The sequence below is a fragment of the Alligator mississippiensis genome, chromosome 4 (genome assembly GCF_030867095.1).
Source record: "Alligator mississippiensis isolate rAllMis1 chromosome 4, rAllMis1, whole genome shotgun sequence".
Taxonomy (NCBI): domain Eukaryota; kingdom Metazoa; phylum Chordata; order Crocodylia; family Alligatoridae; genus Alligator; species Alligator mississippiensis.
Genome location: NC_081827.1, coordinates 214,088,973 through 214,104,286, shown reverse-complemented (window position 1 = coordinate 214,104,286; position 15,314 = coordinate 214,088,973). Strand labels below are relative to the sequence as shown.

At 46.1% G+C, this 15,314-nt stretch overlaps 1 protein-coding gene across 3 annotated transcripts in view; it reads left to right on the top strand.

Moving 5' to 3' along the window:
• Window positions 1-7,212: 7,212 nt before the first annotated feature.
• The window catches only part of LOC102573036 (collagen alpha-1(XXVIII) chain), a 58,016-nt gene continuing 49,914 nt past the window's right edge, over window positions 7,213-15,314 (top strand). For 2 of the 3 annotated variants that reach the window (XM_019480659.2, XM_014599329.3), the window contains exons 1-4: window positions 7,213-7,260; window positions 10,045-10,213; window positions 13,674-14,242; window positions 15,001-15,021. In XM_019480659.2, coding sequence (XP_019336204.1) covers window positions 7,228-7,260; window positions 10,045-10,213; window positions 13,674-14,242; window positions 15,001-15,021 — 792 coding nt within the window. In that variant the 5' untranslated portion in view covers window positions 7,213-7,227. Of the gene's footprint in view, window positions 7,261-7,399; window positions 7,776-10,044; window positions 10,214-13,673; window positions 14,243-15,000; window positions 15,022-15,314 lie in introns of those variants that run through there. The other variant, XM_019480657.2, reaches the window with a different exon arrangement.

The window sequence follows — 15,314 nt, the reverse complement described above, 5'->3', positions numbered from 1 at the left end:
AGTGAAATTACATACGGCACCATGGACTTCAGCACGGACCAGCAGCCCAGGTAAGTACCCCTGGTCTTGGTAAGGTTTGTACAGTTTGTATTGAAGTACATAATGCCATAGCTTCACTGTAATGTTACCCAAAATGGCTTGATTAAAACTAGCTCAGGAATACCTACACATACTGCAATCATCCCTCCCGAGCATAATGTAGACCTACCTAAGACTTGCCTACATGATAGTTAGCACAGGCCAACCTGACCTGACCTCTGCTGCAAAGCCTTACTCATGCCAGATCCCTGGAATTGGGTCCAAAAGTGTATGGTTAATAGCTCATGTGCTGGGAAGGATTTCTATGTGTAATATTCTCAGCAATGCACTCAACTGTATTCACAGGGTGTTTTCTCTTCACCCTGGTGCAGAACTACTGTCTGTGGCCATGACATGAGAACAACATTTCACTGAAGTAACTTTCAAATGAAGCTACATATTAAAGTGAAAAAAGTAGCACTTGCCAGCAAGAACTTTTAGCGAGACTATCATTAAGTAATTCAGTGGACAAAATACAGAAGAATTAGTAATATACTTTCTTGGACAGCACCTCATTTCAAATGCTATTAAGTAGAGGAGTCAAATTCATCTGGCCCTGCAGGCTGGATGAGTGGTGTGGGGCTGGTCTGAAGACTGGATAAGGCCCACAGACCCCTTACACCTCCCCCAGCATACTGTGTCCGGCGGCTACTCCAGCCCTTCTGGGACCTGCAGCGCAGATCTAAGACTGGCTAGAACAGATTGACTTTTATTAGTAAATGTTTAGGATTGTGAATCCAAAAAAGATGACAAAGCCGGTAGGGAAATACATAGCACCCGAGCGAGGGACTAACAATAGAAGGATGGGGGTGAGGAGGAGACTGCAACTAGGTTACAGGAGATACAATGTTAGCCAACTAAGCCGGGGGGTGGGGGGAGGGGGGAAGCGGAGGGAGGGGGTTCGCAATGCTGAGAAAAAAAGAAGATGGATACATACAAACCCTTTTTGATGGTCCTCAATGGTGAAAGAAGTGGTTCAAAGAAAAAGTGTCTCAGTCCATATAGAGTCTCATCACGGGGGTCCTCTTCAGGTGGAGCAGGTTGTCTGTAGTTGAAGAATCCTCTCAAAGTGAAGGTCCATCTGGTGCAGAGGTGGGGTTCAGGCGGTCCCCTCTGGGTCCAGTCCGGCGGCGGTTCGTCTGGTGGGGTCGAGGTACTGGTGGTGGCCCGTGATGTGCTCCACGTAGATGTCGTTGGACCAACGGATGGTGTCAGACACCATGAGGCAGCGCATCAGCTTGGCGTGCCGGCAGGAGATGTGGCAGGCACACAGGACACTCTCGTTGCTGGGGTCCCAGGCTCTGAGCATTCCCACGATGAGCGCGTAAACCGTCACGTCATAGCCACGGCCCGTCAGGATGTTGGCCAGCGGGGCATACTTCTCCTGCTTGCAAGCCTGGGCATCAGTGAAGGCTTGGTGCCAGTTCTCAAAGGGGATGGTTACATCCACGATCACAACCTTCTTGGCCTCCTCGTTAGTGATGACCATGTCAGGACACATCTGGCTCTCACAGCCCGGGACAATGCGGTTCATGGAGATCTCCCCCGCTGCGGCCGGGATGACCCTCACCAGGTGGTCCTGGACAGCATTGTGGCGGAGCTACCAGGCTCTGGTGTGTGGCTTGCAGCTGCACAGCACGTGTGGGAGGGTCTCTGCCACGTAGCCACACCATCGGCACCTCTTGTCCCGGTGGCCAAAGCGGACGGCCCCGTTCAGAGGCAGGCAGTTGAGGCGGGCATGGTGGAAGAAGCGCCAGTCTGCGAAGCACATGAAACTCCCACTGGGCATGAAGTGGTTGCTGGAGTCCCACTTTGAGGTCACGTCAGAGACCTTGCCCTGGTTGGGTTTGGCCCTCAGGTCACCGGCGTACTTGTTTCAGACAGCGTCCTTCAGGAACCTCTCCAGGAAGGTCCTCGTGCGGGGTGTCACTGTCATGGTGTCAGCGTGTGGGGCTGGTTGCAAGGAGACTCCCAGCTCCTAGCACTCCTTGGTCCAGGTCCAGGTGCAGCTGATGCATTTCCCGAGGCAGCGCGTGGCATTGCGGGCTTGGCTCCACAGCGAGTCAAAGTCCCCGCCGTCTCTGCTGAACTCGCCCTCTGGCGAGCCGCTGAGGAAGGTGGCCAAATCATGTCCAGTTGGCTGCCTCCTGATCCTCTTGTGGGCAGTCTCCTCAAGGGCGCTGGCGGTGATGGTACTTAACGTTGTGTCTGGGCAGGTCAGGAGGCGGAAGGCGTGGGTGACCACCGTGATGTCGCAGAGGTCTCCCATGCGGGGTAGATTGGCACCTCCCTGCCAGTAGGGGATGTGCAGGACCTCGTTGCTGGCCCTTAGCGGCAGGTGCAGCCACTTCTTGAGCAGCCGCCAGATCTCAGCGTCCGCCTTCTTGAGGGGGGTCTTGGGGACCACTGAGCCTCTCAGGACAAACACGACGCAGGGGATGAGGAAGATGTTAACTGTGTCTATCTTCTGCCAGGGGTCCAGCAGGGATAAGTCCAGCTTATGGGCGTCCTACATGTGGCACAGTCCATCCAGAAGCACGTAGTGTGGATCCCAGGGTGGGCACTGCAGTGCCCACCCCATCCAGACTGGACCACCTGTGGTACCCACTCTGAGAGCTGCACCAAACACAGCACCCACTCCAGTGGGTCCAGGACCTGCATGAGGTGCTCGCAGGTGCTACATGCACTGCAGGTCCCAGACTGGCTGGCACACATTATGTTCCCAGAGCTGCCAGGGAGGGCACTGTGTGGAAAGCATCCCAGACCCAGCACAGCATGTGACACGGCTCAGCTGTGGCAAGCACAGCAGGCACTGTGCCACTCACTCTGGCTGGTCTGGCATCTGCACTACAGCCCCAGGCTGGACTGCGCCATATATGGTGCCAATTCTGGTCACTTCAGATTCTGCACTGCAGACACCCAACACATGTGACATGAGTCTTGGCCCCTGCCATGGAGCTGGACTGGTGTGCACTGTGCCCCATGTAGGTCTGCTGAGACCCAGGGGCAGCACTGGACCAGATGGCAGGGCTCCAATCACAGGCTGTATGTTTGACACCCCAGATATGAAGCACAGTGCTCACAGAACACACAATGTGGAATTAAAATGTTGGGGAAGTGGAGGTGTCTTGCAGTGCAGAAGAAAAGGAAGTAGATAAAGTGCAGATCAAGTAGAATTATGGTGTAGTGATGAAAGCCAAATAGGACCCAGGCTGAATTAAGCCATTATTCTCACAGGAAAGTATGTGGGATGTCAATCTCAGCTGAAGCAAAACCTGAGATCAAACCTACACTCGGGATATAGCCTTTGCCTACCCTGCAGCTACAAATACCCAAAGGACTACTTCAACCATTCTATTGCTACTATTACAGCCCATGGTGTGAAGTAGAAAGTGGATGTCAGAATGTTACCCATTCTATTCCCCTCCCCTCCCCAGTGCCTCTTGCAGTCTCCTTGGGCAGTCTTTCTGGGCTCATGTGGTATAAAATATGTCATTGTGTTGATAACAATCACAAAGAGTCAGATTAGCTGGCATGGGGCTGACCACAACTGACTAGTCAGGATAGACAAAGGGAAATTGTGTTTGCATTGTGTCAGCTAGTTAGTGCCAACAGTTTAATAATGTTAAGATGACATGACACCAAACACAATTTGCCCTTTATTGGTCACTGAGTCATTGTCAGCACCCTGTCAGTCAACTTAGCTCTTCACAGATTTGTTTAAATATATTATAATTTTGTATTATAAAAATGTGTTATAAAAATGCATTATAATTTTGTAGTTTTGTGAAAAACTATCTTGCACTGTCTTGGACAGCAGAACCTTACCAATTTCACTGCATGGATGTTTCACTGTTCACAGAGCAGGCCTGGCCTTAAAAAAGGAAAAAACCAAATCGAGTTTAGTATCCTTTGCTTAAGAGTCAAAATGCATATTGTCCATTATAGCTTACTAACTTTTGCCATACAAGAGATCTACAGAATTGAAGAACATCCTATTCACTAAGATTGTTTTCTGCCATGATAATTATCTCACTACAGCTGAAGGTTAATATATCATGTAGAACTTTGGGGAATTTCTTAATTTTAATTTAAAATGTTTTAGTGTTCACGCCAAGTACTTTTTAAATAAAAATGAATAGCCTAATGATGGCATTTATGCTGTGAAAAAGAGCCTTCTCTTTTCCTGGATGTGCCACCAACGTTGGGGGAGACGGAAAATAACATAGTAGGTAGGACTCTTCAAGCCCTGCCCAAAAAATAATCCTCCATGACTAAACTTAGCTGCTATTCACAGATATTCAAAGATATAAATATTCAAAATATGATCACGTGTAATCTGCTCCCTTCTGCAGGGTTCAGATTCTGATCTGCAATAACACCAGTATACATAGGTGCTGACTTTTATTTTTGTCAGGAGGAGGGGGGGTGCTAAGATGATGGGCACGTGGAAAGTTTTATGCATTTCAGGTGACAGCCCTTTTCCTGAGGGGGGCCGGGGCTCTCAGGTCCCCTTGTTCTCAGTGCCTTTCCTGATATACAAACCAAACCATGTTATAGTGTGTATGTCCTGGAGACTTCACAGTGACCATCCAAATAATCTTGGTGTTACTGTTTTTCTTAGGAGGGTCTTGCCAGCTCTTTTTAAAATTAAAATTTAGAAAAAACTTAGGCAGGCATACTGTGGAAGAGGTCTATGTATACTTGATTGCACTTTGGAAAAATGGTAAGAGCATTCATAAAGTCCTGAGACAATCTACAACCACTAAAAGTTTTTGTTTTTATATCAGTGACAGAGCCTTCAGAATTCACACACATTTAGTTAAAACTTTCAAACTTAATCATTTCAATGGGAACTAGAGATGCTGATCATAAGAGGTGCTGATCATATTTGCAAATCAAGCCACTTACATGTAGGAAAATGGTACAAGGAGTTGATGTGATATCAGATATTTTAAGATTAAAATTACAAAACCTAACTACAGAAGTTTTTATGGTCACACCTTCAGTGATGCATTCCACTCTGACAGGTCTACCTTGGAAATCGCTTCTTGCCTCTGGGTTTCATAGTTTCATAATATAAAAAAGAAAAAGTAAAAGCTATAGTTCAGAACACCACTTCTAGTTAGAAGAACAAGAAGCATCTTTCAAAGACTGTAGTCAGAGACTGAATAGTTATAACAGTAATGTTTGCTCACCTTCATAGTTCTGATATTCAAGCCTTGAGTCCTTGCTGGGTCAGCAGATGTCATGTAGGACACAAAAGGGTTCTTCTGCCATCCCTATTTAACATGCTGTTTCCCAGAATAGCTACTCTGTTTCTGTAATTTAACTTTTGGGGGAGGACAGATTATTGACCAATTATTGAACCTGCTGTCCTGGCCAGGAGGACCAAGGGAGTGCATTCTGTATTGTCCCTACCCTTTAACTTGTTCAACCAGGGCAATCATACCAAGAGTGATAATTGCCAATTTCATAGCTCTCAGGCTCATAAGAAGACACACACCTTGCCACATTCCAAGGTGCTAATATAATCTGTCATTTTTGTAAAGATTCACATTATTCTCCACAATTGAAGTCTGAAATAGTTCATATACATATAGAACACTTTGACAAGATTTATGTTGTGTTACAATTAGGATTTGGCAGGATCTATGTTGGAAAACAGACCAAAGACATGAACACATAGTTCTAGCTGTTATAATGAAGGTTGGCTAGGTATATACTGAAAGGTGGGTGTATTGGCATGAATGGAAGTGGGTGCATATGCAAATACCAAGCTCTAAAACTCTTGGTTGAGAAGTGATACTTTATATTAAACCAACTAAAGCCCAAAAGCTTGAAATATTTTTTTAACTATTTTTAGTTGGTCTAATAAAAGGTATCACCTCCAAACCAAAAGTTTTAGAATTTTGTATTTCTCTCTCTCAGACCAACATGGCTACAAAATAGATCCTTGAAATATGGAAGATACCATATTTTAGCCATTTGGGGAAAAATAAACTTCATTGCTAAACAAGAAAGAAAGATTTCTGTACCTCCCTGCTTGCTTCTGACATCTGACACCTCCAGGAAAGAAAACAGCCTTATCTGTACATCAAAGAGCAACTCACACAAGAGATTCTCAGGAACCCAGGGGAATATATGTACAGCTTCAGCTTCCTCTGTGCAAAATGAAGTTTATTTTCTACCTAAGAGGACTTTTACAATCTTTTGGTTTCTCCACAGCCTGAAGAAGGGTGCATGTGCCTGAAAGCTTGCAAAGAAAAAAATATTTCTTGCTGTTTTTAGTTAGTCTAATAAAAGGCATCACCTCTGATGTTTAGAGTTTTGTATTTCTCTTTTTCTCAGACCAACATGGTTACAAAATAGATCCCTGAAATATGCAAATACCAGTAGTCATGAATGAGTAACTTTGTGGGAAGATACAAGAGTGTCCATGGGTGATGGTTGGATGCATTTTTGGGTATCTGTGGGAATGGAAGCCTGCACTGGTATGAATGGAGGTGGGGAGTGGGGTCTGGAAGTCGTGAGGATTCATGGTGTTTGTATTTGGGTAGGTGCACCCAAATGGGTATCAACAGATGGGTGAATGTAGATGAGTGGGTATGAGTGGGATAGTGGGTGTGGAGAGATATGGCTGAGAAGAAATACTAGAGTGGTTGTGCATGGGTGTAGGGGCAGAGATCACAGGATCATAGGCAAGTAGGGCTGGAAGGGACCTCACCTAGTCTATGCCATCTACTCCAGGCCTCTGCTCAAAGCAGGAGCATCCCTGACTAAACTCTCCCAGCCAAGCATCTGTCTAACCCGCTCTTGAAAACTTCCAAGGATGGAGATTGCACAGTTTTTCTCTGTAGCTTGTTCAAATGCTTGACCACCCTCCTGGCCAGAAAGTTCCCCCTCAGCTCCAGCCTCAAGTTCCCCTCTGAAGCTTCAGGCCTTCGCTCCTAACCTTGCCCTCTACAGGCCCATCTCCATCTTCTCTGTAATTGCCCTTCAGGTGGTTGAAGACCATTTAACATCCCCCCACTCAGGCGTCCCTTCTCCAGGCCCAATAGCCGCGGTTCTTGCAGCCTTTCCTCAGAAGCCTCCCCTCCCCCAGGCCATCAGCGTTGCCTTGCAAATAGTGCTCACGTCCTTCTTGCCATGTGGGGCCCAGAGCTGGATTTTGGCTGTGGGGTGAGTGGAGAGCGAGCGGGGGGGCCGGGGCCGGGGCCGGGGCCGAGCCCGGCGGGAGAGGAGGGGGTGTGTGTGCCGGGCCGTGGCTGAGCGTGGCTGTGGGCGGGCTGTGGGGGGTGCGCCGCAGAGGGAAGCGGGGGCAGCTGCCGGAGGTGAGCGCCCCGCTCGCGCTCGCGCTCTCCTGCCTCCCTCAGCCGCGGCCTCCCCTGCGGAGCCGGGCGCTGGGCACGGGACGACACTAGTCCCTGAGCTGCCGCCCAGCCCGGACTCGCGCGGCAGACGGGGCGGCTTCGCTTGCGGCCGGGCTACAGCGCGGCTGCCGGCAGCCTGCGAGCGGGTCCAGCCCTGAGCCGAGCGTCCAGCCCCGTCCCGGCACGGCCCGGCCCGTCCCGTCGGGGCAGCACAGCGAGCGCTGCGTGCGGAGGCTGGGGCCGCCGGCGGATCGCGGCAGGGGAGCGCGGCTGCCCGACTGCGCTGGAGCCCGGGGGAGCAGGAGCGGAGCGGAGCGGAGCGGGGTAAGCGGAGCCGGGGCGTCCCGGGCTGGGGCGGGCGCGGAGAAGGGCAGCGCCGTGCCTCGCACCTGCCCGCTCCGCCCGCGGCTTTGGCCCTGGCCTGCCCCCGACGGCCGGAGCTCCGCTGCGAGGGAAAGCGGCGCTGGGGCAGCAGCGCCGGGGTGGCCCCGCGGGAGGCCGGCTCCGCGCGTCCGGGGCGAGCGCAGGCGCTGGGGTCTTGCCGGGGTCCCCTGGACGCTTTGTTTAGACCTAGTTCCCTGCCTCCATCGTAGAGCCGGGCACACCCGCCTGGCAGTGTCTCCGCTGCGGCCCCGTGTACTAGGGGCAGGAGCAGATGGGCACTGGTGCTCCCCCCGAGGTTTAAAGCCAAGGGCCTGGCAGCACCGGGGCATTTCCAGTCAGGCGGTGGGAGGGAGTAGCTTGACTTCAGGGCTCCTTCTCATCTACCTGCTCCCTTCTAACCCTCGTTATACAGGCAGGAAGGCCCCTTCCTTGGTCTTGATGTTCCACCCACGGACCTAGTTTTGCTTCTGCCTCTGTCAGCTGCTCCTGGGAATGCAGCTCCTATTTCACAGCCTGTTTTGAACTCCTTCCAATGAAGCAATATTTGTTTTTCACTTCCCTCTTAAAGTGAATAATGTGGCTCTAGGCCTCTGGTGTATTCATAACCCACTTAATTTCTTTATAACTGGAGAAGAATAAGGTGTTGTTTTCGTAGGTGATAGGGCACCTCGCTGGCTGCACCCCCCTTTTCAAAACTCTAGGTCCACCTGTGTTACCAGCTGACAGTAGCATGAGGGCAGCAGAAGGAAATTCAGCAGGAGTCTCTAGAAGATAGAAACAGCTCATCCTCGGGGAGTTCTTAGGATTCTTACAAACAGAAAACCTTGAGGGAATTCTGTTTTAAAAGCTTTTTGGAAGCTTGTGTCATAACCCAATATAGAAAAGCTTGTGAGTTAAAGTGAATCCCAGCATTTAGAGTATGATTCCATCTAGTCTGGAGGCCTACTCATGAATGATACTCAGTGCTTTAGAAGAAGAAAAAAGGAAATGCTTCACTTTGGCCAGCACCAAAAGGAAAGCTTTATAGTTCTAAAAGGCAGCAATATGAAAAATAACCTACTCCTGCACGGGTTTAAAAGACACAATGGTGAAATGGCTGGTAGCTGGACTATACTAGTGCTCTTATCATTGCTAGCACTGCTAAAGCAGAAGTGGAGCTACTTCAAGATCCATACATCTGAATAGAAATGCTTGAGCAGTAAGGCAACCTTTTTGGCAGGTGTGTCACAAATTAACCCTGCACCCTCCCTGAGTGCTACTTTGATCACCTTCCCCTTCCTGACCTGCTGTTTTGCTTTCTGCTTCCTTCCCTGTACTCCCTGCCCCTCTGCTGCTCTGATTTCTGCTTCCTGTGCTATCTGCTGCTGTGTTTTTTTTCCCTCCCTGATATCTTGCATGACACACAGATTGTCCATACCTGCACTAGAGTAACCATAGCCGAGGCATCTAAATAGGGAATTTCTGCTACGATTCAGGAAATGTGCTTTGGTAGCCAGGCATTCCTTCCTTCTAGCAAGAGGCAGTAGAGTCTTGTGAATTGGGCAGCCAGTGGAGCCTGGATAGGCAGCCGGGACCTTTTCAAATCTAAATCCTTACTGTACCACTTCCTGCTACAAAACACCAAAAGTTGTGGCTGTCCAACTTAAGACATCTACAAATTGAGACAGCCAAAATTAGTGGCAGTTTGGGCTTTATGTTTTTTGTTGGTAAATTTGTTATAATACCTCCATCATAGGAATGCCATTTTCCATTTTTACATTATTTAATTTAGTATATTAAATGCTTCCTGACATAATCTTTTTGTGCAAAGATGCCTTAAGCATGTTTGTGTCATATGGAATAGTTTGCCCCATGCATTAATAACTTTAAGTTAAATTTAGGCAACTAATCTAAATCTTACTAAAACTGTAGTGAAATGCCTATGTTGATGTATTTTTTAAGTTACTGTTTTAAAGATCTATTCTCCATTCCTCACTTCAGTGGATTTTGAGTGAGTAAGTCTCTTTTAGTGCTGTTAAATTAACTGACTATTGATGAATATCAAAGAACAGATGAACTACTTGAATATTCTGTGTAGAGCATATATTAATGCTGAATCTGCACACTATTTATACACATCAATGTTGCTGCTAAGGGAACAAAGCAAACTCATGTTTCATTGTCATTATATGAATTTGTTACATGTATCTTTACTGTTTTTGTTATTTAGGAAAAAAAAACCATGTTCACCAGATTTTGTTGGCTTTTATGGATATTAGAATACCATATGTTTTTGGCTCAAAACCTCAATGAAGAAAAAAGAAATGGATTAAGAAGATCAAAACCTAAACACTTGCTGTCAAATGCAGTAGAAAAATATCCCAGTCCGAGTGACCAAGGTAAATATTTACATTTTAGCACAGCTTTTTGTTAATATTCATTCAGATTCTAGCCCATATGGTTAGCTGGCATGGTAAGTTATAACCTGTGGAACTTGATCCATTTACACTTTAATTTGCTGTAATTTTTAACTGTAAATGTATAGCACATTCCTGTGCATGTGTGTGTGCGTGTGCCCATGTGTATACATGTGGTTTAGAAATTCTGGGCCTGGGTGGAACCATTCTTCTATTACCTCCTCAGTGGATGTGTCTGCACAAGATGTTGACTGTGCAGCTATTACTGCAATCATTTAGTACTTGTATAAACAAGTGTCGCATGTCAGAAAGCATGATATGACACTAATGCACAGTAGTTGCAGGCTACTGTACAGTCAATGTCACAAAAAATTTGGTGATGCTACTGCGCAGTAACTCTGGTTACCATGTAGTCATTTAATACTTGCTACACAAGATGCTGACTGCACAGTCATTTAGTACTTGTATAAACAAGTGCTAAATGACTGCAGCGTAATGACTCAGCAGTCAGCATCACCAAATCGATTTTTCATGATGCTGACTGTGCAGTAGCTTGAGACTACTGCGTAGTCGTGTTGCATCATGCTAACTGCCACGCAGCACTACTTATAGTACTTACAGGCTTTTGCACAGTCAGCTTTTTGTGTAGATATGGCCAGTATATTTGGCCACCTTCCACAGTGTTATCAGGAAAAGAATAGTACCATATATACATCTATTCAAAAGGAATTTCCTTAGGGTTTTAGTACTCACCAGTTTACACTGTTAGGCACTGCTCCTACGAAAAATTATGGAAGTGCTTAAGATTTTACACACTGATATTGTGCCATTGAATTCAATGGGAATAGGAAAATTAAATGATCAATGATCCACCTAGTCAATGAGGAAGGACTATGATTAGCAATAAGGTATTCATCATTGCTATTATGATAGCATCTACAGCCCACAACAGAGACAGGGGCCACATTATGCTAGACTTTGTATACACACACACACACACACACACACACACACTGAAAGACAGTTTTTGCTTTGGAGAGCTCATCAAAAAGGATGTGGAGAAGCTTGAGAGAGTCCAGAGAAGAGCCACGCGCATGATCAGGGGTCAGGGAAGCAGACCCTACGATGACAGGCTGAGAGCCCTGGGGCTCTTTAGCCTGGAAAAGCGCAGGCTCAGGGGTGATCTGATGGCCACCTACAAGTTTATCAGGGGTGATCACCAGTATCTAGGGGAACGTTTGTTCACCAGAGCACCCCTAGGGATGACGAGGACAAATGTTCACAAACTACTACAAGATCGTTTCAGGCTGGACATAAGGCAGAATTTCTTTACTGTCCGAGCCCCCAAGGTCTGGAACAGCCTGCCGCCGGAGGTTGTTCAAGCGCCTTCATTGAACACCTTCAAGATGAAACTGGATGCTTATCTTGCTGGGATCCTATGACCCCAGCTGACGTCCTGCCCTTTGGGCGGGGGGCTGGACTTGATGATCTCCGAGGTCCCTTCCAGCCCTAATGTCTATGAAATCTATGAAATCTGCTAAAGAGAAGTCTAGGATAGAAGGAGAAACAAAGACACAGGGAAAGTGATGCATTTAAAATTTCACTGGAGGTCAGTGGCAGAACCAGAAAGAGAAATTAGTCTTCTCAGTCCACAGTTCAGTACCCTATAAAGGTTCGTCTTCATGTAGGTATTCTATCTTCGGGGTCCTCAGACTGGTGAGATACCAAGTTAACAATGGTATAAATAGCTGGACATTCTTCATCTCAGGAGACAGCTTCACTTTTAGAAGGTTCCTTGTTCACCAAAGAATCTCCTCTCATGCCAGATGTTCCTTATCTCATACACTCTAAACCTCTGCCCAGACTTAGTTCATTTTCTGACAGACTCTTTACAACCTTCAGAAGGTTCTTCATAGATTCGTAGAGGCTAGGGTCGGAAGGGACCTCAATAGGTCATCGAGTCCAACCCCCTGCCTAGGTAGGAAAGAGTACTGGGGTCAGATGACCCCAGCCTGATGCCTATCCAGCCTACTCTTAAAGACCCCCAAGGTAGGGGAGAGCACCACCTTCCTTGGAAGCCCATTCCAAATTTTGGCCATCCTTACCGTGAAGAAGTTTTTCCTGATATCTAGCCTATCACTCTCTGTCAGTTTGTGACCATTGTTCCTTGTTACCCCAAGAGGTGCCCTGGTGAACAGAGCATCTCCGATCCCTTGCTGCGTCCCCCTAATGAATTTGTAGACGGCCACAAGATTACCTCTCAGCCTTCTCTTGTGGAAGCTGAAGAGGTCCAGGTCCCTCAGTCTCTCCTCATAGGGCTTGTCCTGTAAGCCCCTAACCATACAAGTGGCCCTCCTCTGGACCTTCTTGAGTCTATCAACATCCTTCTTGAAGTACGGCACCCAAAACTGGACGCAGTACTCCAACTGTGGTCTGACCAATGCCGCATAGAGGGGAAGTATCGCCTCCTTGGATCTATTTGACATGCATCTGGTGATTCATGATAAAGTTCAGTTAGCTTTGCTGACGTTTTCGTCACACTGACTCATGTGCATCTTGGAGTCCACTGTGACTCCGAGATCCCTTTCTGCTTCTGTGCTGCTGAGAGGGTCACTTCCCAGCCAGTAGATGTGCAACATATTTTTACACCCTAGGTGCAGCACTCTGCTCTGGTCCTTGTTGTACTGCATCCTATTGTGTACTGCCCACTTCTCTAACCTGTCCAGGTCTGCCTGTAATCATTCCCTACCCTTCAGAGTGTGTACTTCACCCCACAATTTAGTATCACCCGCAAACTTGGACAGAGTACACGTCACACCCACATCCAAGTCACTGATGAAGATATCGAAGAGTACAGGTCCAAGGACCAAACCCTGCAGAACCCCACTACCCACGTCCTTCCAGGTCAATACCGACTGTCTACTACCACTCTCTGGATGCAACCGCTAAGCCAATTTGCCACCCACCGGACCAAGTAAACATCTATGTCACAGCCTCTTAATTTATTTATGAGAATAGGATGAGATACTGTATCGAAGGCCTTTCTAAAGTCCAAGAAAATTACATCCACCTCTACTCCTGTGTCTAAGCATTTTGTGACCTTGTCATAAAACAAAACCAGATTGGTCAGGCTTGATCTACCTGCTACAAATCTATACTGGTTTCCCTGCTGCATTATTTTTCCTGCTGGACTCCCACAAATATGATCCTTCATAATCTTTTCAAAGACCTTTCCAAGGAAGGAGGTGAGACCACAAAATAGGGACCACGTCTATGTGCTTATGCAAGTATTCTGAATCTTCCAGAAAAAAAATGGATTTTCACTTTCAAAGCATTTTAGATCATTTCAATGATGTGGTTAATGCAATTAAATGCATTTGTAGTTAAATATAATTGTAGTTAAATGTGAAGTAATTAAACACACTTATCTAACTATTTGTAGATGAAGATTGCCTCCTGGAAATGGTTTTCTTATTGGATAGTTCAGAAAGTGCTAAAGACTATAATCATGAACAACAGAAAAAATTTGTCTTGGAAACAGTGGACAGAATGAAAGGACTTCAACTTAACTCTGGACGTACCCTCAGCTGGAGGGTGGCCTTACTTCAGTACAGCAGCACCGTTCTCATGGAACAAACTTTCCAAGATTGGAAGGGTCCTGAATCATTCAAATCTCACATTGCTCCCATAACCTACATTGGTCATGGAACCTACACAACGTATGCCATAACCAATCTCACCCAATTGTACATGACTGAAGGGACTCCCCGCAGTGTAAAAGTAGCTGTGCTCTTAACAGATGGTGTAGATCATCCAAGAAACCCAGATATTTTTGCAGCTACTGCTGATGCTAAACATCAAGGAATAGTATTCTTCACTGTGGGAATGACCAGAGTGGCTGAGGAGGTGGCCAATGCTGCCAAACTTCGGCTCCTGGCCAGTACCCCAGCATCAAGGTTTGTTTTCAACCTCCAGGAGAAAGGAACTGTGGAGAAAATTCTCAAAGAAATGGTATGTATGGACACAGGTTTTATAAGAATTTCTAAAACTTACCCTCCCCTTGCTGTTTTTAATTTTTGGGTATTTTTAAATATTCTCTATTTTATACATAAAGCAACATTTTAATTTTTAATTCTAACACATTTCATTTGCCAATGAAGTAATTGCACCAAAATACAGAATTTCTCCTCCTGGAAATGAGCATGCTGAGTAACATTCCACTGTCGTAAGATAATGCCTTGTCAGTAGCCATTAATGACTCATTACAGATATTTCTCCCAAAACACTATCAGGAAATCATAATCTTCTCCAGGCACCTCATCAAAAAAGCAGTGAAGTCAAGGTAGTTTGTACCCTGAATTACTGGGCTTTTGATCAAGTTCTGTGTGCCCAAATCTCTTCTGTGTTTTAAAATTTAATGTAAGGGTTCATGGAAGTTTTGCTGTCTATTTTATCTTTACTTATGACTTTATGCTTACTGTCTTATTGGAGTCAGAGCAGATATTCTGGCAGCATTTGTCTGACTAGGATGACCAGTGGTGGTTATACTGTGGATGAGGTCAAATAATTAAAGCAGAAGCTGAAATATATTAATATGGAGATATGTTAGTAGCCTAATGTTGAATTAATTAGTTGCTGAAAAAGAAAAAATACTGATGAATTGTAATCAAAGATGGAGAAAGCATCCTAGTTTTTGTAAGCTAAGGAAAACACATTTGTTCTCTCTGAGCTATAATTTCTAATATTGTTTTTAATGTCCATTTTTACAGAAAAATCAGGCAGAGGAAGGGGTAAGTATTAATTCTGCACAGTTGGTAAACAGTCCAGAAGACAAATTCAAATAAAAATCCATTATATATATATATATCCTGTTCATACATTGAGGAAGGTCAGTATATAAATCTAGTAAGGGTCAGACTGTGACATTATACAGTGCAGTAAGGGCCTAAAAGGATGTAAAATGTCCCCTTTCTCACCTATATTGGCTACCAGTACAGCAGATAGTTTATAAATTAGAACAGAGCACAGAGTCCATACTTCCCCTTATGAGAGGTTTGTTGCAAAGTCATGATTGACCCCATAG